General features: G+C 38.3%; 1 protein-coding gene across 2 annotated transcripts; it reads left to right on the top strand.

Moving 5' to 3' along the window:
• The first annotated feature begins 644 nt into the window (after nucleotides 1–644).
• Nucleotides 645–26,778, top strand: LOC129768241 (ATP synthase subunit b). 2 transcript variants are annotated; one of them, XM_055769740.1, is made up of 6 exons: nucleotides 645–1,041; nucleotides 1,476–1,487; nucleotides 25,477–25,718; nucleotides 25,785–25,908; nucleotides 25,974–26,059; nucleotides 26,118–26,778. In XM_055769740.1, the coding sequence occupies exons 1-6, from the start codon at nucleotides 1,023–1,025 to the stop codon at nucleotides 26,202–26,204; spliced, it is 570 nt and encodes a 189-aa protein (XP_055625715.1). In that variant the 5' UTR covers nucleotides 645–1,022; the 3' UTR covers nucleotides 26,205–26,778. The 2 variants fall into 2 exon arrangements, with proteins under 2 accessions (XP_055625715.1, XP_055625716.1); XM_055769741.1 differs by lacking the exon at nucleotides 1,476–1,487 and having other exon boundaries at nucleotides 647–1,041.
• Nucleotides 26,779–26,994: the final 216 nt, after the last annotated feature.

Here is a 26,994-nt window from a genome sequence, read left to right as displayed (position 1 = left end):
ATTTGTGTGACACACCCTTTAAAATTCATGTACTTGAACCGATTTATTTGATATGGATCCACAAAAAATATATGGTGGAACAGTTATGAATAGAATATCAACATGGGACAATTGAGCTTGATGTTGTTTTTTGAAAAGCTGGGAACAAAGTATAACATTTTTTGTGTTTTTCCGGAAGACTAGGCATAAAAACATCGTTTTATGAAGAAAAATGAAAATTGTCAAAAAGTAACATGGGACAACTATGCGCAGAACGGCAGTTTAGCAGTATTCCAACTTTTTTTTTGATAGTCAGAAATGCCGCTTTCGATTGTGTACAAAAAAACGAGCAAAATTTGAAATAGAAGTTGATCTTCCTAACGGAAAAACTCATCATTTTCTCTCTTTGAGTTGAATTTTCCTTCAAACGATGAGTCACACATTGTAACCGTTCGAAACCAGCGGAAAAAAATCCGCGCACCGGATTCTAGAATCGACGAAGCCGGTGCATTTCTCGCGAGAACTCGCGTACGCTCTTCAACGAAATACCATCCACACTGGTACTGGGTGAGGATGCAAGTTGTTGTATTTGCTGTATTTTTCCTCTCATCTGCGCCATTATCTCCCATCGCTTGATTCTCTGCTGCTTACCGGTCACCGGAGCAGTAGTATTGCGAGCCAGCATTGGAACGCAGTATATCGCAAGACTTCATCGCCACTAGTTTCGAATTCTGCCCGTTGGAATCTCTACAGTTGACCGCGTGTGTTCGTGTGTGTTCGTGACGAGAGTGACGCAGTGCCGTAGTGGAAGAGGAAGGAGCAGCCCCGAGTTGGTAGCCAAAAGTGAGATCATTCTTCGCTCATCCGTACTTTGGAACGCCGATAAATTGTGCTGCAGTAGTGACAACTGTTGGTGGAAAAACGGACAAGTAATACTAAGAAAAAGCTAGGTCATTTGGAGGCCAGACATCGGGCGCCTCCCCAGATCGATTGTGTTATAGCAGGACTATTTGACCGGAAGGAAGTTCCAACCAGAAGACATCATGTTCAGCGGATTCACAGGTATGTTAACACATTTCACAACTCCCGAACTCAGTCTGAATATTGATTGTGAATTTGAATTAAATTTCGCTGTAATTTTCCGATACCACCCGGTCAGCCGGTTGCAACTACGCATTATTTTATTTTTGTTCGTCGCTGCTTCCCGTTCGGAACATTCGGATTGAAGTTCATGAGAATTTTTAGTTCACGTTTGGTTGAGTTTTTTTCTGTCGCTTGTTAAAACACAGTAACAAGAAAATTATTCATCACAAAGCAATTCGTGTTCTGATGACCTCATGTGTCACTGGTCAAGATTACAATGCTTTTCGATGGTGACCAGAGCATCTAAATGTTTGTCTGTTTTTACCGATGGATTGCGCAATAAGTCGTGTGTCACTTATCATGTTCCTTTTTGTTCTTAAATTTTCTCTAATGCCTTCACAAATTCAATGCAGGAGGAGCAAAATGTAAGTATATTTTTATCAAAACTAATGAAGAATGAGAAAAATGGCCAACAGCATCCACAATCGATGTCGGTTAACCATCAATACATATGGAGGTTTGGTGGAATTGAAACCGGTTGCGTCCGCGAAACACGCCCTATCGATCAAAGTAATCACTGAAAATATTTTAATAGTTGTTTACACTTGAATTTCCGAAGTCGTTGTTCAGCACTTCCGCTGTTCCTCGTTGCTCCTTTAAAGCTTGGTTGATAAGTTTAAAAGTAAGTGAATGGAACAACGCTAATTAGAGCATACATAATTGGTTCGTCTGCAGTGATTTGGGGGAAAATTGAATAATGCAACAGTGACTGAGGATGTCAGTGAAACGAAAATAACTGTGGCTGAAGCAGTTTCACTAAAGCTCCGGAATGATCAAATATCACTTGATGCTCGCGTTCGGTTGTTTTTCAAGCATACGGTTTTGCAAAATAACCGAAACGTTCGAGAAATAAACAATCCGCAGTCTTTCATATTGAAGCATACAACAAGATTATTCCCCTTGCGGTTTGAATGTTTAGTTTGCGCAATGCTCTTTGTTGTAAACTCCTAACCGAACTTACGGAAATACAAAGTATGGCGCTGACAACGCATTCCTTTGATTACTCGTCACTGAAATGAGCGAATCTCCATGTTACATTCCATGTCGTATCGTGGGGAGGTTCAACGCTTCATTAACGAAAATTCAATCCATTTTAATAAATAATAATCCATGTTTCATCATCCGATATAATTTTGAAGCAACCGGTTTGCTTTGATTGCGTTTAAAGGGTTTCACGATCAAAATTTTTTTCGACCTAAACTTGACGCAGGATTAAAAACCTACGGGGTCTTTCAGATTAAACGCTCACGCAACAACATTGAATAACTTCTACAAAAGTGAACCGATTTTTATTTTTAAAAAACGAAAATAAAGCTTATTTAAGGACATTTTCGATGTGACCACCCCTTTTCTCGATAACGCATAAACGGTGAACAAAATTCTCCATGCACAACTCTAACATTACGACTTCGATGCTGTTGAAAATCCGAGTTATTTCTTCTTAAAGTTCCACCAAATTTTGTGGCATATTAACATAGCAAATGTCTTTAACGTATCCCCAGAGGAAGTAATCGACGACGAGAAATGTTGAATTTTTTGACGTAGGACTACGTCTTTCATTTCTATACCGGGGTGTAAAATCAAAGTTTCGAAAACGAAAGCGTTACGCCGGAGAACGAGATTTTGAGTGTTAATAGCTCCTAAACAACTGAACGAAATGGTATGATAAACACTTCATTCGAAAGATAAAATGTCTACGCGTTCTATACTTGTTACTTTCTGATCCAAAAACTTGTTTCAATAGTCTTAAAATTGCTTTCAAAACAGGCTATTGAAATCACCAATCGGTATATAAGCGAGCGCCGCTCGGAAATCCACTCAGTTCTAATTGAACAGCGATTGGAGCATGTTGTCGCTGTTGTGGTGAAGCTCTTCATTTATCATGAAAGCGCGAATGAACGGTGTCACCAAGAGCCAAGAACCTTAGGCCAGAAGGGAATCCATCAGGAGGAGAGTGATGCCACAAACGGTTCCCCGGGAAGATCTCGAAGCAACCGCTACACACACACACACACACATACACGCGCGGAATTCTTTCCGTTTGGATGCCATTCGGCATCGAGAAAGATCCGGAAAATAATCTGCCAGTTCCTCTGGGAATTTAAAAATACATTCATGTGGAAGAGTTTATTTGAATGTTTTCTATCCATGTAACACTATGACCAAATATGTTTCAATCAAGTGCTATTAACAGATGGTTATCGAGTTAGCATAAACCACTGGTGGGCTTCCAGTATCGAGGAAAATGTGGAAATATCTAATCTTTACTGAAAATAATCTTCCAGTTCCTCTGGGAATTTAAAATTACATTCATGTGAAAGAGTTTATTTGAATGTTTTCTATCCATGTAACACTGTGACCAAATACATTTGGTTTTGTGATTTTTCAATCAATCGCAATTAACAAGATAGCTTCTGAAGATTATTCTTCACCGTCAGTAGGATATTTCCGTATCCAATATTGTATGCGCCCGCAATCGATTATTGCTCAGTCGCCGAAAGTTCCGAGCTCAGAGAGTTCATTCCCCTCTAGTTTGCCTTCCAAATTGCCATCGTAAACCACGCCTTCTCTCGATTCAATCACGCACAAAAAGCATACTTAAGCGATACTCTGGTGGTGAGACGCATTCATTTTTCGTGAGGACATCGACAAGACAACATCGTTGCTGAGGATGCTGGACGGCGAAGGATCGAGATCTGCCCTGAAACGCAAGCAGTTTGTTTGAAACTGTGAGGGAGCACAGAGAAGCCGATCCTTCAGGAGAAGATAAGGTGACCATCGAAGCAGCCGCTACAAATACACATACACGCACGGAATTCTTTCCGTTGGATGCCGTTCAGCATCGAGAAAGATCCGAAAAATAATCTGCCAGTTCCTCTAGGAATTTAAAAATACATTCATGTGAAAGAGTTTATTTGAATGTTTTCTATCCATGTAACACTGTGACCAAATATGTTTCAATCAAGTGCTATTAACAGATGGCTATCGAGTTAGCATTAACCACTGGTGGGCTTCCAGTATCGAGGAAAATGTGGAAATATCTAATCGTTACTGAAAATAATCTGCCAGTTCCTCTGGGAACTTAAAATTACATTCATGTGAAAGAGTTTATTTTAATGTTTTCTATCCCTGTAACACTGTGACCAAACACATTTGGTTTTGTGATTTTTCAATCAATCGCAATTAACAGGATAGCTTCTGAAGATTATTCTTCCCCATCGGTAGGATATTTCCGTATCCAATATTGGATGCATAAAATCTTGTGCCTCCAACGTAACGTTCTCGTTTTCGAAGTTCTCCAAATATTCATTCATTCAGAATGAATTCAGATTCATCTTCAAACAAATGATCTCTAAATCAACGATAGTCCTACGTCACCCTTGCGGTTATACCATAGATATAACCCACTTCCTGTTTTATCATAAGAGGACAAAGTTTCATTAACACCTTCGTCGCCCAGTGTGATTCGGTCGAGTTTCTTGCGGGCTCAAATTCAACTGTCGGTGCGCTAGAGAAATAAGTCGGCAACGATGATAATGAATTGGGGTTCGATTCAGGACTACTTTTCTGTTGAATCCGAATGAAATCAACCGATCGCTGATTAGAAAACTTATAAAAATAATATTTTAGTCAATTATACAGTGTTGGAAATGATAATAAAAAATGAAATTCAACCGAATGTACTTGCTTTGTATACTACATTCGATGGCGATGAATAATTACAATTTTATTGGAGAATATGAAATATTCTGTTCAATCGATTGCGAAGAATCCGTGATAAATCATACTGAGAACATATGTCACATTTGTGGGAAAATAATCGTCATAAACTATACAGGTCGGACTCGATTATATATAATCGCAATTTCACTTTCAACGTTAATTTTCGAATCCAATACATAATCGAATCACAAAAAAGCTATTTTTCTCTTAATGTTTGACATTCAGACATTAATGAAAAAGTTGTTTTCTTGAGATTCGATTATGTAAAGGATTTGTAAATAATTGTTGGAAAAAAATGGTCGACTATATATTAGGCTGTCAAAAAAGTTCTGCGGTATTTCCGCGAGGTGTCGTTGTAAGCGCGTAGTTCTAGTTGTATTCATTGTATCGAGTCATACTATAGCTTGTTGGAAAGGTATTTTTGCGCGCTATAATATAGTCCTTGACAGTGTTTTGTTTGGTTAAGTCGTTCGTGAGTTATAGTGTCGCAAATATGGAGCAAAATAAAGAGAAAATCCGAAATATTTTACAGTACTACTATGACAAAGGCAAAAATGCATCTGGAGCTGCCAATAAAATTTGTGCAGTTTATGGACCCGATAAAGTTTCCATTTCCACCGCACAACGATGGTTTCGACGTTTTCGTTCTGATGTAGAGGTCGTCGAAGATGCGCCACGCTCCGGAAGGCCTGTCGTCGAAAATTGCGACAAAATCGCTGAATTAGCCGAGAAAGACCGGCATAGTAGCCCCAACGATTAATCGATAATCGAATAAATGAAAAATTTAAACATCACTACGCGGAGAAGCCCCTGTTTATCACGAAAAACAATATGTTTATTATGTATATTTTTTTAGACACACATGCATTTGTTTTTCATCCTTAAAATGTTCACCGGACGGCGTAATAGTAAATCTAAAAGCGAGGAAAGTAGTAACGACGAAATAGTGCGAAGAGTTAGAATAAAAGTTTCAAAGTTTTTCTAACAAAAACTTTTTCATGTCTTCTTTGAAAAAATACAACTTACCCTAATTTTGTTTAAAGTCAAGATAGCGATATAGTCAGTACGACAAAGTTTTAGATCTTGTTTAAATATAAACTTTTGTCGAAGACATCAACTTTCTATCTTTTAAAGTTTTTGGAATACATGTCATTTTTGAATGAAGAAAAAAATAATGTTTTGTTCGTAACATTTCTGTGTGTAAATTCTCACGTTTGACATGTTCTCGACATGTTTTTAAATAGAGAAAAGTTAGCAGATCATTTAAAATGCGATAATTTATACAAAAAAACGACAAATTGAACATTTTTTCAAAGAAGAACATGATAAAGTTGTTGTTCGAAAAACTTTTTCCATGTAAATGTGCCCATCGTCCGATGTATGAAAAACTTGTTGGGAATTTTAAGGGCTATTTATATCTATTTCTTTCAGAATTTTTGAAAGCATATGTTTTCGGAAAAAATGGATTTTATTTTCAAAATATTTTTATAATGAAATTTTTTTCCAAAAAAATTTTTGATAATTTTTGATGAAAACCAAAATAATTTTCTACATTCCATTCTTTGACTAAAATTTTATAGGTCTGATATTTTTTGTAGGTTTTTTTTTAATTTTGAGTTCTTTCTATTTTTTTTCGAAAAATCTTAATTTAAAAACTATAACATCTACAAAAAGATGCTCAGAGAATGAGATGTAGGAAATCGTTTAGGTTTTCATTAAAAATCATCAAAGAATTTTTTGGAATTTCATAAATCATTCATTGAATAAAAAATATTGAAAATTAAAATTCATTTTTCTCGAAAACATATGCTTTTAAAATTCTGAAAAAATATATATAAATAGCCCTTAGAATTTACAAAAAGTTTTCCAAACATCGGACGATCGGCACATTTACATGGAAAAAGTTTTCCGAACAACAACTTTTTCATGTTCTTTGAAAAAATGCTATTAATGTTCAATTCGTCGTTTTTTTTTGTATAAATTATCGCATTTTAAATGCTCTGCTAACTTTTCTCTATTTGGAAACATGTCAAACGTGAGAACTTACACACAAAAATGTTACGAGCAAAACATTATTTTTTCAGGAATCTTCATACAAAAATGACTCATATTCCAAAAACTATAACAGATAAAGAGTTGACGTCTTCGACAAAAGTTCACATTTTGATAATATCTAAAACTTTGTCGAATTCACTATATCGCTATCTTGACTTTAAACAAAATTAGGATAAGTTGTATTTTTTTCAAAGAAGACATGAAAAAGTTGTTGTTAGAAAAACTTTTTCCCTGTAAAAGTGCCCATCTTCCTATGTATGGACGACTTGTTGGAAATTTTAAGGGCTATTCATATATATATTTTTGGGAATTTTAAAAAAATATGTTTTCGAGAAAAAATTATTTTAATTTTTAGAATAACTTTTTTTTCAGCGATTTTTTTTTCCAAAATTTTTTTTGGAATTTTTTCGTAAAAATTTAATTAATTTCCTACATTTCAACCATAATTGAATGCAACCAACGACACATATTCCTCCTTATTCCACGCGGCGAGTGACGTGAGATAGAAAAAATTCTCGCTTCATTGTGGAAGCTACCTTACTCTTCAACTTTTTTTTGATACCCGATTCGATAACATATGAGGACACGACTTCAAATCTCACCTAGTGACAAACTATAGTCACGCCATTCGCCTACGGAAATGCAGTGACTTGAGCCATCTCACCTTATCCACCACGTGGAATAAAGAGAATTATCTTCACTACAATCGTGCATGTTGAAAAGTACTTACAGATGTACCGATGAGGACGAGAATAATTCTTGATAGATAATTTGCCGCTCAAGATTGGCGCCCTCTAAGGCTTAGCAAACGGGTTCGTTTTCTCGTTACCTGGAATGGATCAGTGGAACACAGGTCATCGTAATCCCGTGAGATTTTTCTACTAAACTACTCAAGAGCTGTCTTCTTTTCATAGAGAATAACATAAATGCTTTGCATGCTTTATCGATAAATGCTATCTGAGTAAATAAAATAGTGATCAATCATAAAGGATTCAGTTTTCTCTAGCTATCAGAACTTCGCCAAATTTTACCGTAAAGATCGACAAGAAGCCGACTTGACGCATACTGTAGACCTTCTATTGGTATCGATATTGATAATTTAGTCGGATTGGGCTGTTATTGCGCACACAGTCTTGTTACCTCAATTAGAGAAGGCCATGAAACTTTTTTATCGGCCGTTAAAGTATCGTACAAAGTGCGCCAACGCATACATCTCCGTAAAAAAACGACCAAACTATAGACCGACAAAAGTCTGTAGTCTGCGGAGGCTCTTAGATTGTACTTCTTGGGAAAAATACAGAATAAGGGGTCGGGGTTGTGCCAAAATGAACCAAGCGCCAAAAACTTTTTTTTGAGATATTTCAATTTGAAGTTTGGGCTCCCACTAATTGACTTTGTCGGATCACATCTATCATTTTACCGCTCACGTGCTAGAAACAGGATGTCAAACATAATACTACTTTTCATGCTGTAAGCACTCGCGAAATCGCACCATCTGGATCATCTCGAGCACCATAAGCTGATTTCATCGATGATATACAGATTTCGGTCTAAATCACAGGTAGCTCGCGTGTTCAGAAGAATTTGCGATTTGCTTCCAACCGGCACGAAACGAAACCTGCACTTTTCACTGTTCCATAGTCATTTAGTCTATGGAATACTGATCTGGGGTACAGCCAATAAATCAGCAATGAAATCTCCTCAAGTGATTTACAACAAATCCATTAAAAATCTCTTCGGATATTCCTGGAGAACGTCAACGGACTTCATCCATACAAAACACCAACTGTTGTTGGTAGAAAATGTCGACAAAGTCAGCGCGTGTACCCATATACACCAGATACTACAAGAAGCGGTCTACACAACTCTCATCTAGACAGGGCCTCCGATCAGTACCAGGACCACACTAGGAGCAGGACAAACCTGAGTATCAGCAGGAGCAATACAAGAAGATGTGGCCAGAATTCGGTTCTGAAAAAATCTATTATGCTTTATAACAAGCTTAACGACAATTTGAAATCTCGTAATGTATTAGGCTGTCAAAAAAGTCCTGCGGTATTTCCGCGAGGTGTCATTGTAAGCGCGTAGTTCTAGTTGTATTCATTGTATCGAGTCATACTACAGTCCTTGACAGTGTTTTGTTTGGTTAAATCGTTCGTGAGTTATAGTGTCGCAAATATGGAGCAAAATAAAGAGAAAATCCGACATATTTTACAGTACTACTATGACAAAGGCAAAATTGCATCTCAAGCTGCCAATAAAATTTGTGCAGTTTATGGACCCGATACAGTTTCCATTTCCACCGCACAGCGATGGTTTCAACGTTTTCGTTCTGGTGTAGAGGTCGTCGAAGATGCGCCACGCTCCGGAAGGCCTGTCGTCGAAAATTGCGACAAAATCGCTGAATTAGCCGAGAAAGACCGGCATAGTAGCCGTAGCATCGGCCAAGAGCTGGGGATAAGTCATCAAACCGTTATTATCCATTTGAAGAAGCTTGGATTCACAAAGAAGCTCGATGTATGGATGCCACACACGTTGATGCAAAAAAACATCTTTGACCGTATCGACGCATGTGAATCGCTGCTGAATCGCAACAAAATCGACCCGTTTCTGAAGCGGATGGTGACTGGCGATGAAAAGTGGGTCACTTACGACAACGTGAAGCGCAAACGGTCGAGGTCGAAGCCCGCTGAAGCGGCTCAGACGGTGGCCAAGCCCTCATTAACGGCCAGGAAGGTTCTGCTGTGTGTTTGGTGGGATTGTCAAGGAATAATCTATTATGAGCTGCTTCCCTATGGCCAAACGCTCAATTCGGACCTGTACTGCCAACAACTGGACCGCTTGAAGGTAGCACTCATGAAGAAGAGGCCATCTTTGATAAACAGAGGCCGCATTGTCTTCCATCAGGACTACGCCAGGCCACACACTTCTTTGGTGACGCGCCAGAAGCTCCGGGAGCTCGGATGGGAGGTTCTTTTGCATCCGCCGTATAGTCCGGACCTTGCACCAAGTGACTACCACCTGTTTTGTCCATGGCGAACGAGCTAGGTAGTCAGAAATTAGCCACAAAAGAGGCCTGTGAAAATTGGCTATCCGAGTTTTTTGCCAATAAGGAAGCGAGCTTCTATAACAGGGGTATTATGAAGTTGACATCTCGTTGGGAACAAGTCATCGAACAAAACGGCGCATATTTGACTTAAAACAGATGACTGTAACTAATTTTATGAACAAATGAAAATTCAAAAAAAATATCGCAGGACTTTTTTGACAGCCTAATATGTTACTGCAAAAAGCAGTTAAAAACAAGTCTGTTGTCAGAGCAGTTTCCGAATGTTTGATTTTTTTTTTTGTTTTTGTCAGTTTCGATCACAATTGTATGGTTTTGTTAAAATGTATATGTACCTTATTTATTAATTATTGTTTTGAATTTGAAAATGCCAAAATATTATTAGTTAACACGTTGAATGTCACGCGGTTTTATAGTGACTTTCCTGACAGGCCACGCGCTGATATCGTGTACAGCAATGCGAAGCGTAATGCTAGAAAATTAGATTTTTTTCGATGGAAATTTTTGAACGTATTAGGGTCATCGTTTTTTATTGTAAGAATATATTTCTGCTCGAAAGCAGTAACATTTCTGCGAAAAAAATTAATAAATTTCTACCTTCATCATCATATTTTATACTCTCAGACTGACGTGGCAGTCAACGTGTTGAACTAGTCAGTCTTTAAGAGCCAAGGGCTAATAGACAAGTTTTGTTGAATAAATAAATAAATAAATAAAATTATTCTGTTGTTCTGTGAAATCACTGAAATCAACAATGGACGGAAAGGAAGTCGTTTCTGGTAGATTTCTCCAGAAAACAATCGTTTAAATTATTTTAAACAGTAAATCTACAATGAGTATGAGTATATCATATATGAAACTCACCCTTCGGATAAATAATATTGCATCGTGAAACTGCACTCCAAAACTTGTTCTCTGCTTTTATGGGACACCATCCAGCGCGCCTTTTGTGCGTAATTACCGCCCTTCCCGACCACATAGGCGATCATCAAAATTCCTAACGTTCGATGTGATCATAGAACGCGTAAATTGACCCCGTGCCTTGGAAATCTATTTTTACAATCTCAGAATAAGATCCCATACGGCTCCGCCTCACTGTTCATCGCCACCATCGTCAAGTGTACCTATTCCTAATAGCTCCCCAACAAAGCGAGCAAATAGTGTATAAATTTTTTACACGCCAAACTAGAGGAAAAAAACACTATATCGTGAACATCGCTTGCTTCCATTAGTGTGGAGGAACGTCAGTCAAGCCTGCGGTCAATCATCGGAACCGCTGATGGTAATCATCGAGGAACGCTCCTCCATACTGCAACTATTCGGCGCCATCAGTTGAATGTTGAATGCATGCATCCGTGAGAATTGGAACAATGCTGTGCACGTGTGATGGCGATGACGATGATGACTGTGATGTTATCAATCCGTGAGTCAAGGTCATACCATCGAAGTATGTATCGATTACTCAATAAACCGTTGCAACGATTGCAGCTCTTGGAACACATTTGGTGCGTCTCATCGAAATGAATAAGAACTTGGATGGAGTCAGTCATCGAAGTGATTCATTCTAGCACCACCTTAGTTAGGTATTTGTTTGATATAGGAGAAGTGCATTTAAAAACTTGATCTTACTCTGAACGGTTCCCAATGAATCTCTCCCACTGTTGTTTAACACGTTCAGCCCCGTGTCGATCGGTTTGATGTTGAGCTTTTCGTTAGAAAAACGTTGATCACTGGGACTGACAGTTACAAAATAAGGAAATATGAAACAAAATTGTTTGCTTTCGTATGTTTTACGATATATGACTACTTTCTAGTCGAATTTCTGACTATTTTCTTTTTATACAATGAATATAACATGAATAGAAAGCGCAGCAAAAAAATCGGGGCTCAAAGTGTTAATGAATGCCGATTACACTTTGCGCTGACTTTTCATTCATCCACTATCAAGAAATTCCTGCTCGTAGAAACCTCCACATTATGAATTCTTTCGTTGTTCGTTTGTACATTCATATACCATCGTATCGCCTTGCTTACCTTGTTGCTGGTGCTGGCCTTTCACAAATGAAGAAGTGATATCATCAACTACAATTTTCCGAGCTGCGCGACGATGACGATGATCGTGATCAAGCCGCGTGTAGTATCTACTGCTTGGAGAGTGTGCGGTTTTCAACAATGCTACTCATTTTTGCTCTCCTTTTTTACGAATGTTTCCTCAATTCACAACTGATGTGAATTTTCCGCTCTGCCCAACCACCCTCGAAACATTAATCGAAAAAAAGAACAGATCAGCACTTGGCAATACATAATAATTCGGCTCTTGACCTTGGAATTACATAGAATTCGTTTGATTTTGTTCTGTGCCCTTTCCTTTTTAGTTCTACGTCGAATTTACTATTTTTTTGACGTAGGATTACGTCTTTCGGGAACATATTGGGGTACAAATTGAAAACCGAGAATCGAGCACATCGTGAAAATTGTCCAATTACAAACGCTTATTGCTCAGTCATTTCATGATGGATTGATGAGATATTTGCATTAATCAATTTCGGCACTCCATAACCATTTTTTACATTGAATCGAATAATATATGTCATGGAACTAACTAACGAATAATTAGAAAATCTCAACCCCTATCCTAACGTAAATACCCACTTCTGATTGGTCGAAATTGACGACACATGCGGCGGCTCATGTACTTACAATTATTGGTCAGTTATTTCCTGGTGGATTTACGAGATAATTGCATCAATCGATCTGAGCACTCCATAACAATCCATCACAATTGATAAAATTATATATCATATGAAACTAACTAGCAAACAATCAAAAAAAATTCAAACGGAAATACCTCGTTCTGATTGGTCGAAATTGAATATACGGAGAAATCGGCACATCAAAGTAGAGGGAACTTTTGCTCCCACCAAAGTGTATTCCCTAACAGAGACATCAAAACCAAGCTGCCTGGGGGAAATCGGCATGCATCGGAATACATGAAAGTAGGGGGGCTTTTGTTGTGAATACCCTCGTGGTCGATAGTTTAACTAACGACGCGCACAAATGGATAGTGCTTATTGTAACTAGCGTGGGCATTCCTGATTGCATACTTGCTGGCGAATTAGTAGGGAGCGATGAATGAGTGTTTTTTTTTATGTTCGTTCCAATAAGAATCTTTCGATGGATTAAGGTGAAGGTGGAAGCTAGCCATTGTAGTAGTATAGGTAAACCCTCGTGTAAAAATGGGGTAATAGTGTTTGTGAGAGAAGAGCAAAGCACACGTAAATAGATCAATTCACTTATCAGACTGTGTGGCGCTTCATTGACACGAGTCTTTGAATACATTTGAAAAAAAAAACAAATAATTCAATACTAAAGTAAAATGTATGAACGATATGTTCCGATGAACAATTGCAAATATAAATATATATATATATATATATATATATATATATATATAGAAGGTGCATTTGCATATGATTCTGATTATACGCGAGCGTAACATGAGCAAATGTATAACACATGCGAATTGGGGCACTTTTGGTATTAACAAGTTCTTCCGCATAGTAACTCGATGTTGATAATTCCTTAATATTTTCATTCGTTGATCGTATTGTTTTCACATATTCACGTTGGAAAGCCTTAACCCTTCTCTTCGTTGGCCGAGGCATTTAGATTGAATGTAATACTTTTCCGTTTACTGTTTTTGAAAGCATAGGCAGCCGTGGCAGTGTTCCGAGCTCTGCAATACAATTTTCTTACCCAATGTTAAAGTTGCTAAAACTTACATTATAGACCCATTAAACGTAAAAATAATAATTGTATTGATATCAACACAATTTTATTCTATTGATTTTCATGACATGGGACGCTATGACTCCGGAATAACATTTTATTGAGTGGTTTTTATAGCTGTTTCGATGATGTTGTTTGGCATCAGTGTCGAAAAAATAACGATGCTTCCACCAATACAAACAAAACCATTGCAGAAGATTGAAAAACGAAAATTTAACTTTCAGAGCACTTGCTCGAGTTTTCCGACGTTCTTCACTATACGGTGCGAAAGCAGATGAAAATTTAATATCTTGTGAGTAATCGATTAGAGTTTGGTTGATATTACTTGATGGGAAGTGTGCGAAAACGATCATTTTCTTCACACTGTTTCGCAAAATTATTGATTTTCGGGCGAGAGGTGAGGGAGGGAGATGAAAGAAATGAGCGCCATTGTGGCAGCCATTTGTGGCTAGCTTCCACCTTCACCTTAATTGAAGAATGATATTTCAATGAACTGAATAGAACCTATGTGTGATAGAATATAAATAAACTTTAAATTTGGAACTTTTATGTAGGTTGCTTCGTGAAATTTCATATCAATGACCGATATTATTGTCCAATTGAAATTCGCATTGAGGCATGTAAGGACCGTATCGTTAATTATGGGTACGCTCAAAACACAGCTTTATTTCAAATATTGCATTTATTTTTCAGTTCTGATATCAAAATATTGTATCTTATGAGTGAAAGAAAGGAGTAACAGTAAAAAATAATCAAGATTCTGATTTTCGCGCCAATGATCGCACCTGCTTCTTGATGTCCCTCATTAGGTTCTGGACAACCGTCTCATCGACTTGTTTGCTCACATTTATCCAATCCTTTTTGAACTGCTCAAGGTCATCGGCTGCCTTGTCCTTCTTCCGCAGTCGTCCCTTCATCAAAGCTCAAAATTTTTCAATAGGTCTTATTTGCGGACAATTTGGAGGATTCATCTCCTTTTCCACAAAATCGACATTATTCTCGCGATACCAATCCAAGGTCAAACGTGCATAGTGGCATGATGCCAAATCAGGCCAAAATAGTGTCGGACCAGTGTGCTTTCGGATGAGCGGTAACACACGCTTTTGGAGACATTCTTTCCGGTAAATTTCACCATTCATATTCCCGAGAGTGAAGAAAGGAGATGATTTCATGCCACATTGACAAACAGCTTGCCAAACCAGCACTTTCTTACCGAATTTTTCGCAAAAAATTGACTTCTCCGCGTTCGGGACATCTGTTCCTTGCTTTACAGTGTAAAACTGTGCCCCAGGAAGAGTTTTGTAGTCCAGTTTGACGTAGGTTTCATCATCCATGACGATGCACAGTTCGCGTTTGCTTAAAATCCCATCGTAAAGCTTACGGGCACGGGTTTTCACGGAACTTGCCTGAATTTGGCTGCGTTTGGGACATTTTTGCTTTCTATATGCCTTCAGTGAGTTACGTTCTTTGGCACGTTGAACCATACCGATTGATGTTCCACACTTTTTTGCGCAATCCCGTATCGATAATTCCTTTTTTCTTTCAAATTGCCTGCAAATCTTTTTATCCAAGTTTGGCTTGGATGGCCCAGGTTTTCTGCCGCGACCGGGTAGATCCTTCAATGTATTATACATACCAAATCGCTTGATAGCGTTTTGGACCGCATGGACGCTTACTCCTTCCGCCTTCGCCAATTTTCTAATTGATATTCCTGTTTCGGAGCAGTATCTGGTCACAATGGATTTTCGTTTTTCTTCTGTTAGCCCTCTCATGATTGCACTTTTAGGAAAAAACGATCTTTTAACAATGCTAACTGAACGCTAACTGTGTCAACAACAGGAGAAAAATAAACAGCTGTCAAAACAAGCTATAGTCTTTTTCAGACGGAGACTCTAAGGCGTACCCATAAATAACGATACGGTCCTTAGCATCGTGTTCCGTTGGGTTTAAAGCGAAAATTTCAAATATATTTCCTCTATAATAAAACAACACTTTTGACGTGGGACTACGTCTAACCGGAATATTGGGGAAATCGGCATTGTAAATACATGGAAGTAGGGGGATTTTAGTTCTCACCGATATATATTCCCTAACACAGACTTCAAAACCAAGCAGCGTTGGAGAAATCGGCATTGCAAATACATGAAAGTAGGGGGTATTTTTGCTCCGACTGAAATGTGTTTCCCTAACACAGACTTCTAATCCATGGAGCGTGTGGAAATTGGCAAGGTGTCTGGGGAAATCGGCTTTGCAAATAAATGCAAAATGCGAGCACTTTTATACTCGCTTGCCTTTGTACAGTCTAGAATATGTTTCCTTAACACGGTCTTCTAGACTTAAGAACCTGGGAAAATCGTGCAGATACTAGAGACGGATGAACATTCAAGTTTAAAGCATATGTAATATAAAAAGTAGAAATTGAAGTTGTTGATTCATGCAAGCCGGGGATACTTCTGCACCCGCATGTTTTGTTTTGCACTCCAAAAAGCGTTCTCCTAACACGGATTACAAAAGCGGTTACGAACACAACGCTTTGGCTCGGTTATTCAAGGTTGCATTGAAGGATATGCCTTCATATCCTCTACTCACTGAATTTCTACGCATGATGATTAGGCAAAATGTTGATAACCGTTTGCTGGGATAACTGGGATATTGATTTAACAATATGCGTTCGACGTACATGTCAAAATCGAAACTGAGTCCCTGAAGCTCATCAAATCCAGCAAATTCGCGATTCGAGAAGTACGTAAACTTGAGAGATGCAAACTTCAGAGGGAAATGTAAAATAAAATAATCGTTTGATAATTCTTCCGTTCCACATTCTTTGTGTGGACACCAACTGGACAACATCGTTGCTGGACGAGCTGGACGACGAGGGATCGAGTGCCTTTCTCAAGGCAAGAGGGTGGAGGTGGTAGCGCTGGAGTAGAGTAGAGTAGAGTTTTCAAAGGGCCTTTCTCAATGCTAGAGACGAGTGAACTGCAAAAGTTCAAAGTCTCTATAATACAAGACCTTCCTTCCTTCTTCCGTTCATATTTTTTGTCCTAGGAATCATACCAAACGTAAAAGGACTGTCATTAAATTTAAATGTAGCGGAGAACATAATCTATCACAATGTATGAATTGACCTTACATGGCATTTATTCAGTTTTTTTACTCACACAACAATTAAATTGAATTCAGTTGAATTCGGAAATTGTTTCATTCAATCAAAAACTCAATCAATACAAACAAATGATTGCTAAACTAAGGAAGTTCCACGTCAACCTTGCGGTTATATCATAGCTATAACCCACCCATTTTATTTTTTTCTGGTGAGAAAACTTGATAATTGTGTTCGATAATGATAATTATCTTATATTACATTGATGAGTTTTTTCTTTATTTCATCCATACATAACACAGGAGCCATCTCGTCCAGGGCCACAGAGCGCGGCTTTCATCATATCTCATTCCACTTAGGCATCTCCTATCGTGATACGCACCATCAAATGACTAATCACCATCTTTCTATCATTATCACTCGGTTATGGACATTGGTGGAGTGAACCAAGAATACCTAACAACCAGACAAAACGGCCCTTTTCAGGGCCACCAAGAGATTAACAATGTAATTCTTCAAACATATCCAAAATCAGCATGTAACAGATAACCCAACGGAATCCTACGTCAACTTTGCGGTCGTGTCTCGGACACAACCCCTCCTGTGACTTTTTTTTATTTCAAGTTATGAATACTTTCAAAGGGTAACTTTTTTGTACCAGTCTCTGGGCAATTCAAATTACTGAACTAAGTATAGTGATACCCAAAATGTTGGGTGATATAGCATATCGGGTCAGGTGCACACTCAACTCTAATTTAAATGTTTTACTTTAGGAAACAAATATAGGGCGTCAACTCTAAAAAATCGCATCACACAAATGCGAGAATTTTGCTTCATAATAAGCCAGTACTTCTATAATAAACAGTACTTCTTAATCGACCGCAGCTCCGATATATTGGGTTGGGGAAAAAGAAATGTCGTATATTGTCAATATATGGCAACACTTAAACATATCTTGTGTTGTACTTATCGCATCGGGTCATACTATACGCAGGGGATAGTAACTTCAAGCGAAAAAGTGGGACCGATTCGAGATTGCTTTTATGTAAACAGTGAACTTTTTTTACACTCTAAAAATTGAACCGACTTGCACTGACAACTGAATGATATTGTCAATTTGCTGGGAATAAATATTGTTTATATACAGTAAGTTACATTTAATGTGACGTTTAGATTATTGGACAGACCTGTAATGTGACACGTTTAATTGGACATTTTTGTAAACATCGAGTTCGGGGCCCAAATTATGGCGCCACATTAAAGTTGCCACCAGACGTCGACACTGTACCACTCACATCGCCAATGTTCAATTAAGGGCCAAAATCGCCTCCAAAGCGACACTGAGTGGTGCCTCGGCATATCGTATTAAATTTAAATTACTGTATTATGTTGTTATTTATGTTCGCATCATAAGCAACAAACACACATTTATTTTCCACTTGCAACAGTATTCACGACGATTGGATGGATGAATATACGGCTCCTACATGCATCTAGTACGACTATTGTCATGCGTATATACGATTTACTACAGACAACACAAAAACGAATGGTGGAAAACGTTCTTGATAATTATGATAATTATTATAGACATAGTGGAAAAAAATATATTCGTCGATGTAAACAAGCGGTGAAAAAGGAGACACTTTTCGACGAGTGATTTGTATGAAGTTCCACTGCCGTGCTATTTAAAGACGACATGCTACAAGTGTCGTTTTGACAGTGTTGTGATAAACTGTAAAACTGCAACGAGGGTGGCCAAAAATATTCGTGTAGTTTATGGACCCGATACTGTTACGATTCGCACAGCACAGCGTTGGTTTGATCGATTTTGTTCTGGTGTAGTGGCTGTCGAAGATACACCCCGTACTGGTAGGCCAATCGTCGTGGAAACCGATAAAATCGTTGAAATCATCCAAGTAGACCGGCATGTGAGCACTCGCTCGATTGGCCAGGAACTGGGTATAGACGATAAAACCGTTTGGAACCATTTGCAGAAGATTGGATTCCACAAAAAAGCTGGATGTATGGGTGTCACACGAGTTGACGCAAAAAATCTTTCAGACCGAATCAACGCCTGCGATGCACTGCTGAAAGGGAACGAACTCGACCCATTTTTGAAGAAGATGGTGAATGGTGATGAAAAGTGGATCACGTACGACAACCCAAAGCGAAAAAAGTCGTAGTCGAAGCGCGGTGAGCCGGCCCAAACCATCGCCAAGCCCGGATTGATGACCAGGAAGGATTTGCTATGTGTTTGGTGGGATTGGAAGGGAATCATCCAAGTAGACCGGCATGTGAGCATATATATATATATATATATATATATATATATATATATATATATATATATATATATATATATAGGGGCGTTATTTGCATAATTTGTTCTGGATGTTTTGGTTAGAAACAAATTTCGTGATCTTAGTTGACGCCCAGGTACATAGAAATTTAGTTTTTCTAGTAATTCAGCTGACTGTACTCGTTGCGAAATTAGGTCATTAACAAAAGAAAGCATTGCAAATTCACGGCGTTCTTCTAGTGTTGGGATGTTTATGAGCATGCAGCGTGCTTCATATGAAGGAAATGGAAATGAGGTCCAGTTGAGTTTACGAAGTGCTAATAGAAGAAACTGTTTCTGGACTGACTCAATGCGTTCTTCATGTACGACCATATACTGGTTCCAAACGATGTTACAGTATTCCAGAATAGGCCTTACATATGTAATATATAAAAGCTTTAATTGTGTATGGGTCCTGGAAGTTATGTGAGAAGCGTCATTTACGACATTTCTTTTTCCCCAACCCTATATTAGGAGGAAGAAATTTCTCTATTTTATATTCAGTTCTTCTATTTTATTACATTATTTACATTACATGGCGTTTTATTTCAAATTCTATACTTCAACTTTTGTCGATCTGTTATAGTTTTTGGAATTTTCGTCATTTCTGTATGAAGACTCCTGAAAAAAATAATGTTTCGCTCGTAACATTTTTGTGCGTAAATTCTCACGTTTGACGTGTTTCTAAATAGAGGAAAGTTAGCATAGCATGTAAATTGCGATAATTTATACAAAAAAATTATAGGAGGTTGTATCCAAGATACGACCGCATTGTTGACGTAGAACTACGCTGTTATTCTATATAAGTCGCATATTCATACCTTCGGATATTATTCTATAATGCTGTGAAATTTTAGAAACAACTGCTTAGTAGAATAATCTCTGAAATGGTTTTTTCATTGTAGAATTTGTTGACGATAATTGATTGATGATTCATTATTGCCCTCGCAAAACAATACACTAGCTGGTCGTAAGTCGCAATTTATTTCATGTCAATGCAATGAAAATTTACCTCGAACGCTTTTCTTTTTTTTTTTTGGCCTTTTTCGCAATTGACATAGACTCGGCTAGACTCGATTATATACATGTTGCACCAGCACCATTATTCCACATCTCATAACTACATCAATATATCTTTGGCACTGCATGGAAACAACAACAATGACAACACTAGGCATCGTTCGTACAACGTAAACCAAGCGCCAAACAAGCGTTCGCTATATCATGCATACAGAGCCATACATTGGTGGCTTGAAACTACTAGGAATATAAACACTTCTCATCATTTTGCGCTATTCTCAAAAGAAACGCTTCTGTTAATATTACTGGCCTCGAAAAAAGTTGTATTTCTTTCTCATGCTCGAGAGAAGCGCAGCTATCACCCTTAGTGGAGGAAGTTTTGCTACTGGCAAGCGAAACCACATCCAAAATTCCAGAACGACATTTACTTTCTCGGTGACTAAACAAGCGAAATAAACTCTTTTTGATAATAACAACTTCGAAAACAGTAGCAATGCTTCATAGCGATAATGCAATCCTAGCTGAAGGCACTTTTGCAACTGGCACGCGAACCCAAATAACTTATAACATTCCAGTAAGACATTCAAGATGTTTGGTATTCCCCAAATATTTTTTTGACGCACAACCTTATGATGACGGAAAACAAACAATGTTAACTGCTTGGAAAAAGACTGAATTATGCCACACAGCTTGTACTCTGCTGTAACACCCCCATCGATGCGAATTCGCTGATGAATTTGTCAAGAACGACCGCCTTCACCACCAGCGGGGGGAGCTTGATTTTGGTTGCTGCCTGGGCAACGGCGTTTACATTTTCGACCGACGCGCCGAAATCTCCTACTTCGCTGTTGTGCGATGCGGTGTCACACTCGCGAAGGCTCGGTTCAGTGCGAGCGCTTTTCACTGCACCAACATCGCGTGCATCATTGGATGACGCTTGCCTCGATATATAATTGCCCCTGGCAATGCGTTCGTTTTTTGTAGGGTTCGAGCGTGCCTTCCTCTTTTTCTTGCTTATCATACACTACGCGAAGCGTCCAATTTATGACGCGGAAAGAAAAACTCACGATACGAATAACGCGAAAAACGAACAGAAAAACCAAACGACGATATCCAAGTTGGATTACCACTGGTGGGGTCCAATCTTAGATCGAAGCGCAGCGAAAGCAAAGTGAACTGGATTGCTCAACAGTCCGATGCCGAATGAAAGTTTTCCTCAGCGAGATCCACTGTTTATACTCTAGGCAAGTATTCCCCTTCATTCTTCTACTTTTCCTTTGTTCATGGGGACTTTGAATCCTACGATTTCCCCTCCGTTGGTCGTCGATAAGTTGCTCGTTATTGACAGGTCTGTTCGGGAAAGCACACAAATGGACAGAACAAATTTATGGGAAAATGGAAACGCCTCAAGTTTTCATGAATTTTAACCATCTAAAGTCTGCTTCATTTAATATTGGAACACAAACAATTGCGTGTAGTTCAGTCATTTATTAACGAATTCATAATTTGTTTTTCATACAAATGTAGCATTTTCTTTACTCTTTCATAAAAAAAAATTAAAAAAGTTATTCATTGCTGTTTCGAAGAAATTCTCGTACTTTTCCCGTAATACGACACATTAGGCGGCGCACACCCTTTTCGTCCACCGTTTTGGCGATTTGATTCCACCAGTTCTTCATTTGAGTCATGTTCCTAACAAGTTTTCCCTTTGCCTTAAGCCTCCGCTTCGTGATTGCCCAGTATTTCTCTATCGGCCGGAACTGGGGGCAGTTTGGGGGGTTGAGGTCCTTCGGTATTACGCTGACCCCGTTCGTTGCGTACCATTCCATAACCGTTTTGCTGTAATGGCAGCTTGCGAGGTCCGGCCAAAACATTACTGGACGGTCGTGGGCACGAATAAACGGCAGAATCCGTTTCTGTAGGCACTCTTTTTTGTAGACTTCTGATGGCATTGTCTTGTCAGTGAGAAAGACTTTGGTTTTCTGTCCACAACTGCATATCCCCTGCCAAATCATGTACTTGCGAATTTATCCGCAAACACGAACTTAAATTTTGCAGGTACATCCCCCCGAGCCGTCGCCAAATAAAATTTTTGACCTGGGATTTGCCCAAATTCCGCCTTCACGTAGGTCTCATCGTCCATCAGAATACATCCGTCGAACTTGGTCAGCACTTGGTCGTACAGCTTTCGAGCACGGATTCTGGCCACATTGTTCTGCTTCAGCGTCCGATTTGGCTGTTTGCTGGCTCGGAATGACCTTATTCCTTCCCGGAGACGAATTCGTCGCACCGTACTGTGAGCGGCCTGGAACTTATTGGCCAAATCGCGGTCTGAAAGATTGGGATTCCTCTTGACGGCCTTGATGACTTTCCCACGCAGTTTCCGGTCGACAGTTCCACTCCGACGCTTCGAGTGCGGCTTCCGAGCCGTCGTCAATGTTTCCTTGTACTGCTTGATAACACGCCATACGGTATTTCTGGGCATTTTAAGCTGTTTAGCTAGCTTAGATGCCGACAACAATGGATTTTCAAGAAAACTGTGCACAATTTTATCTCTCCGTTCGGCTTCCATGGCGGTTGTTTACAAAATGCTATCGTTTGGTGTTATGACATAAATACATGGTGAAAGGTAATGAATTTCCCGACACGTGGGTGAAAAAAGTTTCCAAATCCGTCCACTAGGAGCGCCACAATGAGCAAAAGAATTTGTTCCAATATTAAATGAAGCAGACTTTACAAACCAGGGGAATCTAATGTATAGCATATTAAACAAAACTTACGGCATTTCCGATTCGTTTAGTATGTGAATCGCCAAAATCCGATCGCGGCAAAAATAGTTATTAACGTTAACTTTATTTCATAAAAACGTGACCTGTTTTCTGATTTGGCACCCTTAATGAAAGACATAGTTCTACGTCAAAAAATGTTACGAATTAAACATTAATAGTATTTTTAAACGTTTTTATTTAGCTTGCCCTGTAATCTGTTTGTATGTTTGTATGTTTGTACGTTTGTATGTTTGTAACGTGTTTGTCTGTAGCGCTGACCCACATTAATAGAAATTTGACCCCCTTTCTGTTGACCGATTGATCTGAAATTTGGAACACACCTTTATCTCTGTAGTCATTATAAAACTGCTTATTTCATGATTCTGAAAATTCAGGATGGCGGCCGCTACAAAATGGCGGATCACATATTTCCACAAAACCCTATTATTATGGGTATCAAATGAGGAGGCTTGACTAGTAGAACACAGTAATTTATGGAAAATGCAAATCCAAGATGGCTTCAACTACAAAATGGCGGACTGCATATTTTCTCAAAACCCTATTATTATGGATATCAAATGAAAGGGCTTGACTAGTAGGAATACGGTTATTTATGAAAAACCCCATTAATATGGGTTTCAAATGAAAGGGCTTGACTAGTAGATCACAGTAGATCATGAAAAATACAAATCCAAGATGGTCGCAATCTAAAAATAGCAAATTACTTTTTTAAACGGATTTATTTAGCTTGTCTGTAGGGTTGTCCCAAATTGATAGAAATTTGACCACTAGTAACTGACCGAATTTATAAAATACCTTTATTTCTCCTGGCATTTTGAAACAGCTTATCTTGAAAAATCCAATTTGGCCGCCGCTACAAAATAGCAGACTCCATATCATCTCAAAAAAAGGATGATTGAGATATGTGTATCAAACGAACGAATTTGACTTGGAGAACCCACTATGTATTTTCTGCAATCAACTCAATATCAGTTTCAAATGAAATTTTTTAACTGATAGAATACAGTACAATGTTTTTATAGTAGAGAAATATTCTAATGAAACAGATAGTGTACTAAAAACTAGAAAATAAAATAAGTAAAAAAAACTTTTTAAGTTAAACGGTTTAATTGTGATTAAACATAACAATGTACTAAAAGCTAGAAAATAATCAGGCAAGTAGCAATTAGCAGTTATCACACCTCTCCTTCATTAGCCTAAGGCATTGATAAGACTAAAATAAAATCGTGGGACACGTTGGATTTCCATTATCCACAATTGGCGACTTCATCATGTGTCCCACGATTTTATTTTAGTCTTATCAATGCCCTAGGCTAATGAAGGAGAGGTGTGATAACTGCTAATTGCTACTTGCCTGATTATTTTCTAGCTTTTAGTACATTATTATGTTTAATCACAATTAAACCGTTTATCTTAAAAAGTTTTTTTTCACTTTTTTTTCCGTTATTCTGGTAGCATTTGATTCCACTTGAGATGAAAGACACGTCTTTTAAAGCTATAAAATGTGGAATCATTGTTTAATCTTGTATGTTATGAGAATGGAGGCGCTTTTTAAGCAATATCTTACGGCTATATCTTGTAGAAACGATAGATAGTGTATGTTTTCCCATAAACATGTTTCCTAGCAGGTTTACACTGACTTCACTAAATGTGGTCAAGCGTTGTCGTGTTGCTGAATCACCATGGTGTGTTTCTGCTCGTACTACAGCCGCTTTCCCTCCAATGATCACCTCAAAAGCATTGATTTTACATAGTCGATTGCGATTACCTGTGGTGTTTCGTTCGCAGCATTTTTCAAACATTTTTTTTTCTGAAACAGTCTCTGCATAGTGTTCCTGACAGGGTAGTGTAAGAATTCGACGAATTGAAGTTTGTATTGACTCCTCTACTACTTAGCTCAGCTCAAACTTCTATCATTTCACCTCAAAAAAAGGTACTATCTTATGAAAGGGCTAAGGAATTGAAAATTGTGACCAATAAGGAGTTGGTAATACTATGAACGAATATTTTAAAATATTGTAGGAATAGGATAAAAAAACATACCAAGAGACGATTGATACGACGCTTCCATTGTTGTGTTAATAATAGCGCTATGTTGCAAGTAGTAGAGCGCGTATGAATGAAGAGAGACTGGATCTCCGTCACTGAATGATTGTTTCGTGGACGTTGTTATTCTACGATAACACATTGAGTTGGTAATCAAGGGTCCTGAAATTTGAATTCACAATCGTTCGTTTGGTAAGCGGGTGAACAGCCATTCGATTACGATGACTACTATCCAAAATGAAATGAATTTCAAATTATATGATTTATATTAATTTTTTTAAATATAAAATATATTGGTTGTAAAATTCTATAAACAATGTTCACTACTTCATTGTTAGAATAAGTCTTCTTAGAATCAATTGATTATTTTATCTTATCCTAGTTCTGAAATAACATATTCCTGTTCCAACCATCATTGCAGCTTCGCTCAAAAACCTTGGCAGCAAGGCCGAGAGTCTCTTCGAGAAAAAGAAGAAGGAAACCTCGGAAATGGCCGTTGAGAAAGCCGCCACAGCACAGAATTTGGCCGAGGAGCAGGTGAAGAAAACGCAGGAAGCGTTCGAACAGACCAAGCAGGAGTCCGAAAAGCTAGCCAACGATACGGCATCCGCGGTTGAGGACGCCAAACAGAAGGCATCTGCCGTAGCAGATGAGACTGAAAAGGTTCGAAAATGATCAGCGTGGTTCATTGCCATTACACGTTGAATCACAATACGATTATTTTTACAGGCTGCCGGTACTCTAATGGATCACGCCAAGCAGGCCGCCGAGAATGCTGCCCAGGAATCCGCCAAAGTAATTGAACAGGCCGCTGAGGAACAGATGAAGGTGGCCGAAGAGAAGGCAGATGAAGGTGAGCTTTATCATTTCTATAAATCGGACAAAGAAATTGTTCATCGCCTTTTTTTTCCTTTCAAGCTATCAAAGTGTTAAATGATGAAGCTGACAAGAAGCTGCAGGATGCAAATCAATACGCGGATGGAAAACGAGGAGAGGTTGTTCAGGTGAGATCCGATACTTATACAGAGTCTTGTTCTTTACTGAATCTCAATTAAATTTTAGACCATCAAGGAGACCGTTGGCAAGGCACAGGATTCGGCAACATCCACCGCAACTAATCTTCTAGGAAAAATGCACATTGGAAAGTAAGATCTGTGACCCGCCCCCTGTTTTTGGATAAGAGTTTTACGAACAACAAGTACCGATGATGTACACGATAAATGTTTCTGAGTCTCCAACGATGATATTATAATAGTAGTAGCTTTAAAGTTTAAGAAATAAGCATGTTTACTATTGAGAGCATTGTAATCAACAGTTTGTTGTAAGCTACATAATCAAAAAAAAAACTGTTATACCACACGACAGATATTGCGGCGCACACACTCAAATTTTAACGCTTATACAAGTTCAAAGCAGAACGGCCTTGCTACGCGAATCTCACAAATGAAAATACCGTGATGCAGAAGATATATAAAACGAAAATGTCCTTTATGAAGCGGAAACGCGATTGCCTCAACATTTTTTTTGACTAGTCCATACAATGAACAAAACCGTAGGAAAGGTTTGTAGTGTGTTTTTTTTACCTTTTTAAACAATATAAATACATATGAAGAAACAAACAATTATAACTGAGGCTTCTCGGGCAAAATTTACTTTTTAAAATATTATACAGATTAGCACAATCGAAAAAAAAAGATGTCAATAAATGTTCTAAAAAATCTAACCCATTCTCACTTGTTTATTCGTCGATATTTCCACAACGTTGAGAACCAAATAATACGGTTAGAGGTCCAATTCCAATTCCGACTGCGGCGTACTTGACAGGAAATTGTTCGTTTCCTTCTACTTGATTTAAAAACCTGTAGTTTCTTCAAAAATTTCGGGTGATCTCAAGGTAGAACTTCGAATAATTTGTAGGACACAGAGATGATCTTCGACG

The sequence above is a fragment of the Toxorhynchites rutilus genome, chromosome 2 (genome assembly GCF_029784135.1).
Source record: "Toxorhynchites rutilus septentrionalis strain SRP chromosome 2, ASM2978413v1, whole genome shotgun sequence".
Lineage (NCBI taxonomy): Eukaryota > Metazoa > Arthropoda > Insecta > Diptera > Culicidae > Toxorhynchites > Toxorhynchites rutilus.
This window is presented reverse-complemented; position numbering and strand designations above follow the sequence as displayed.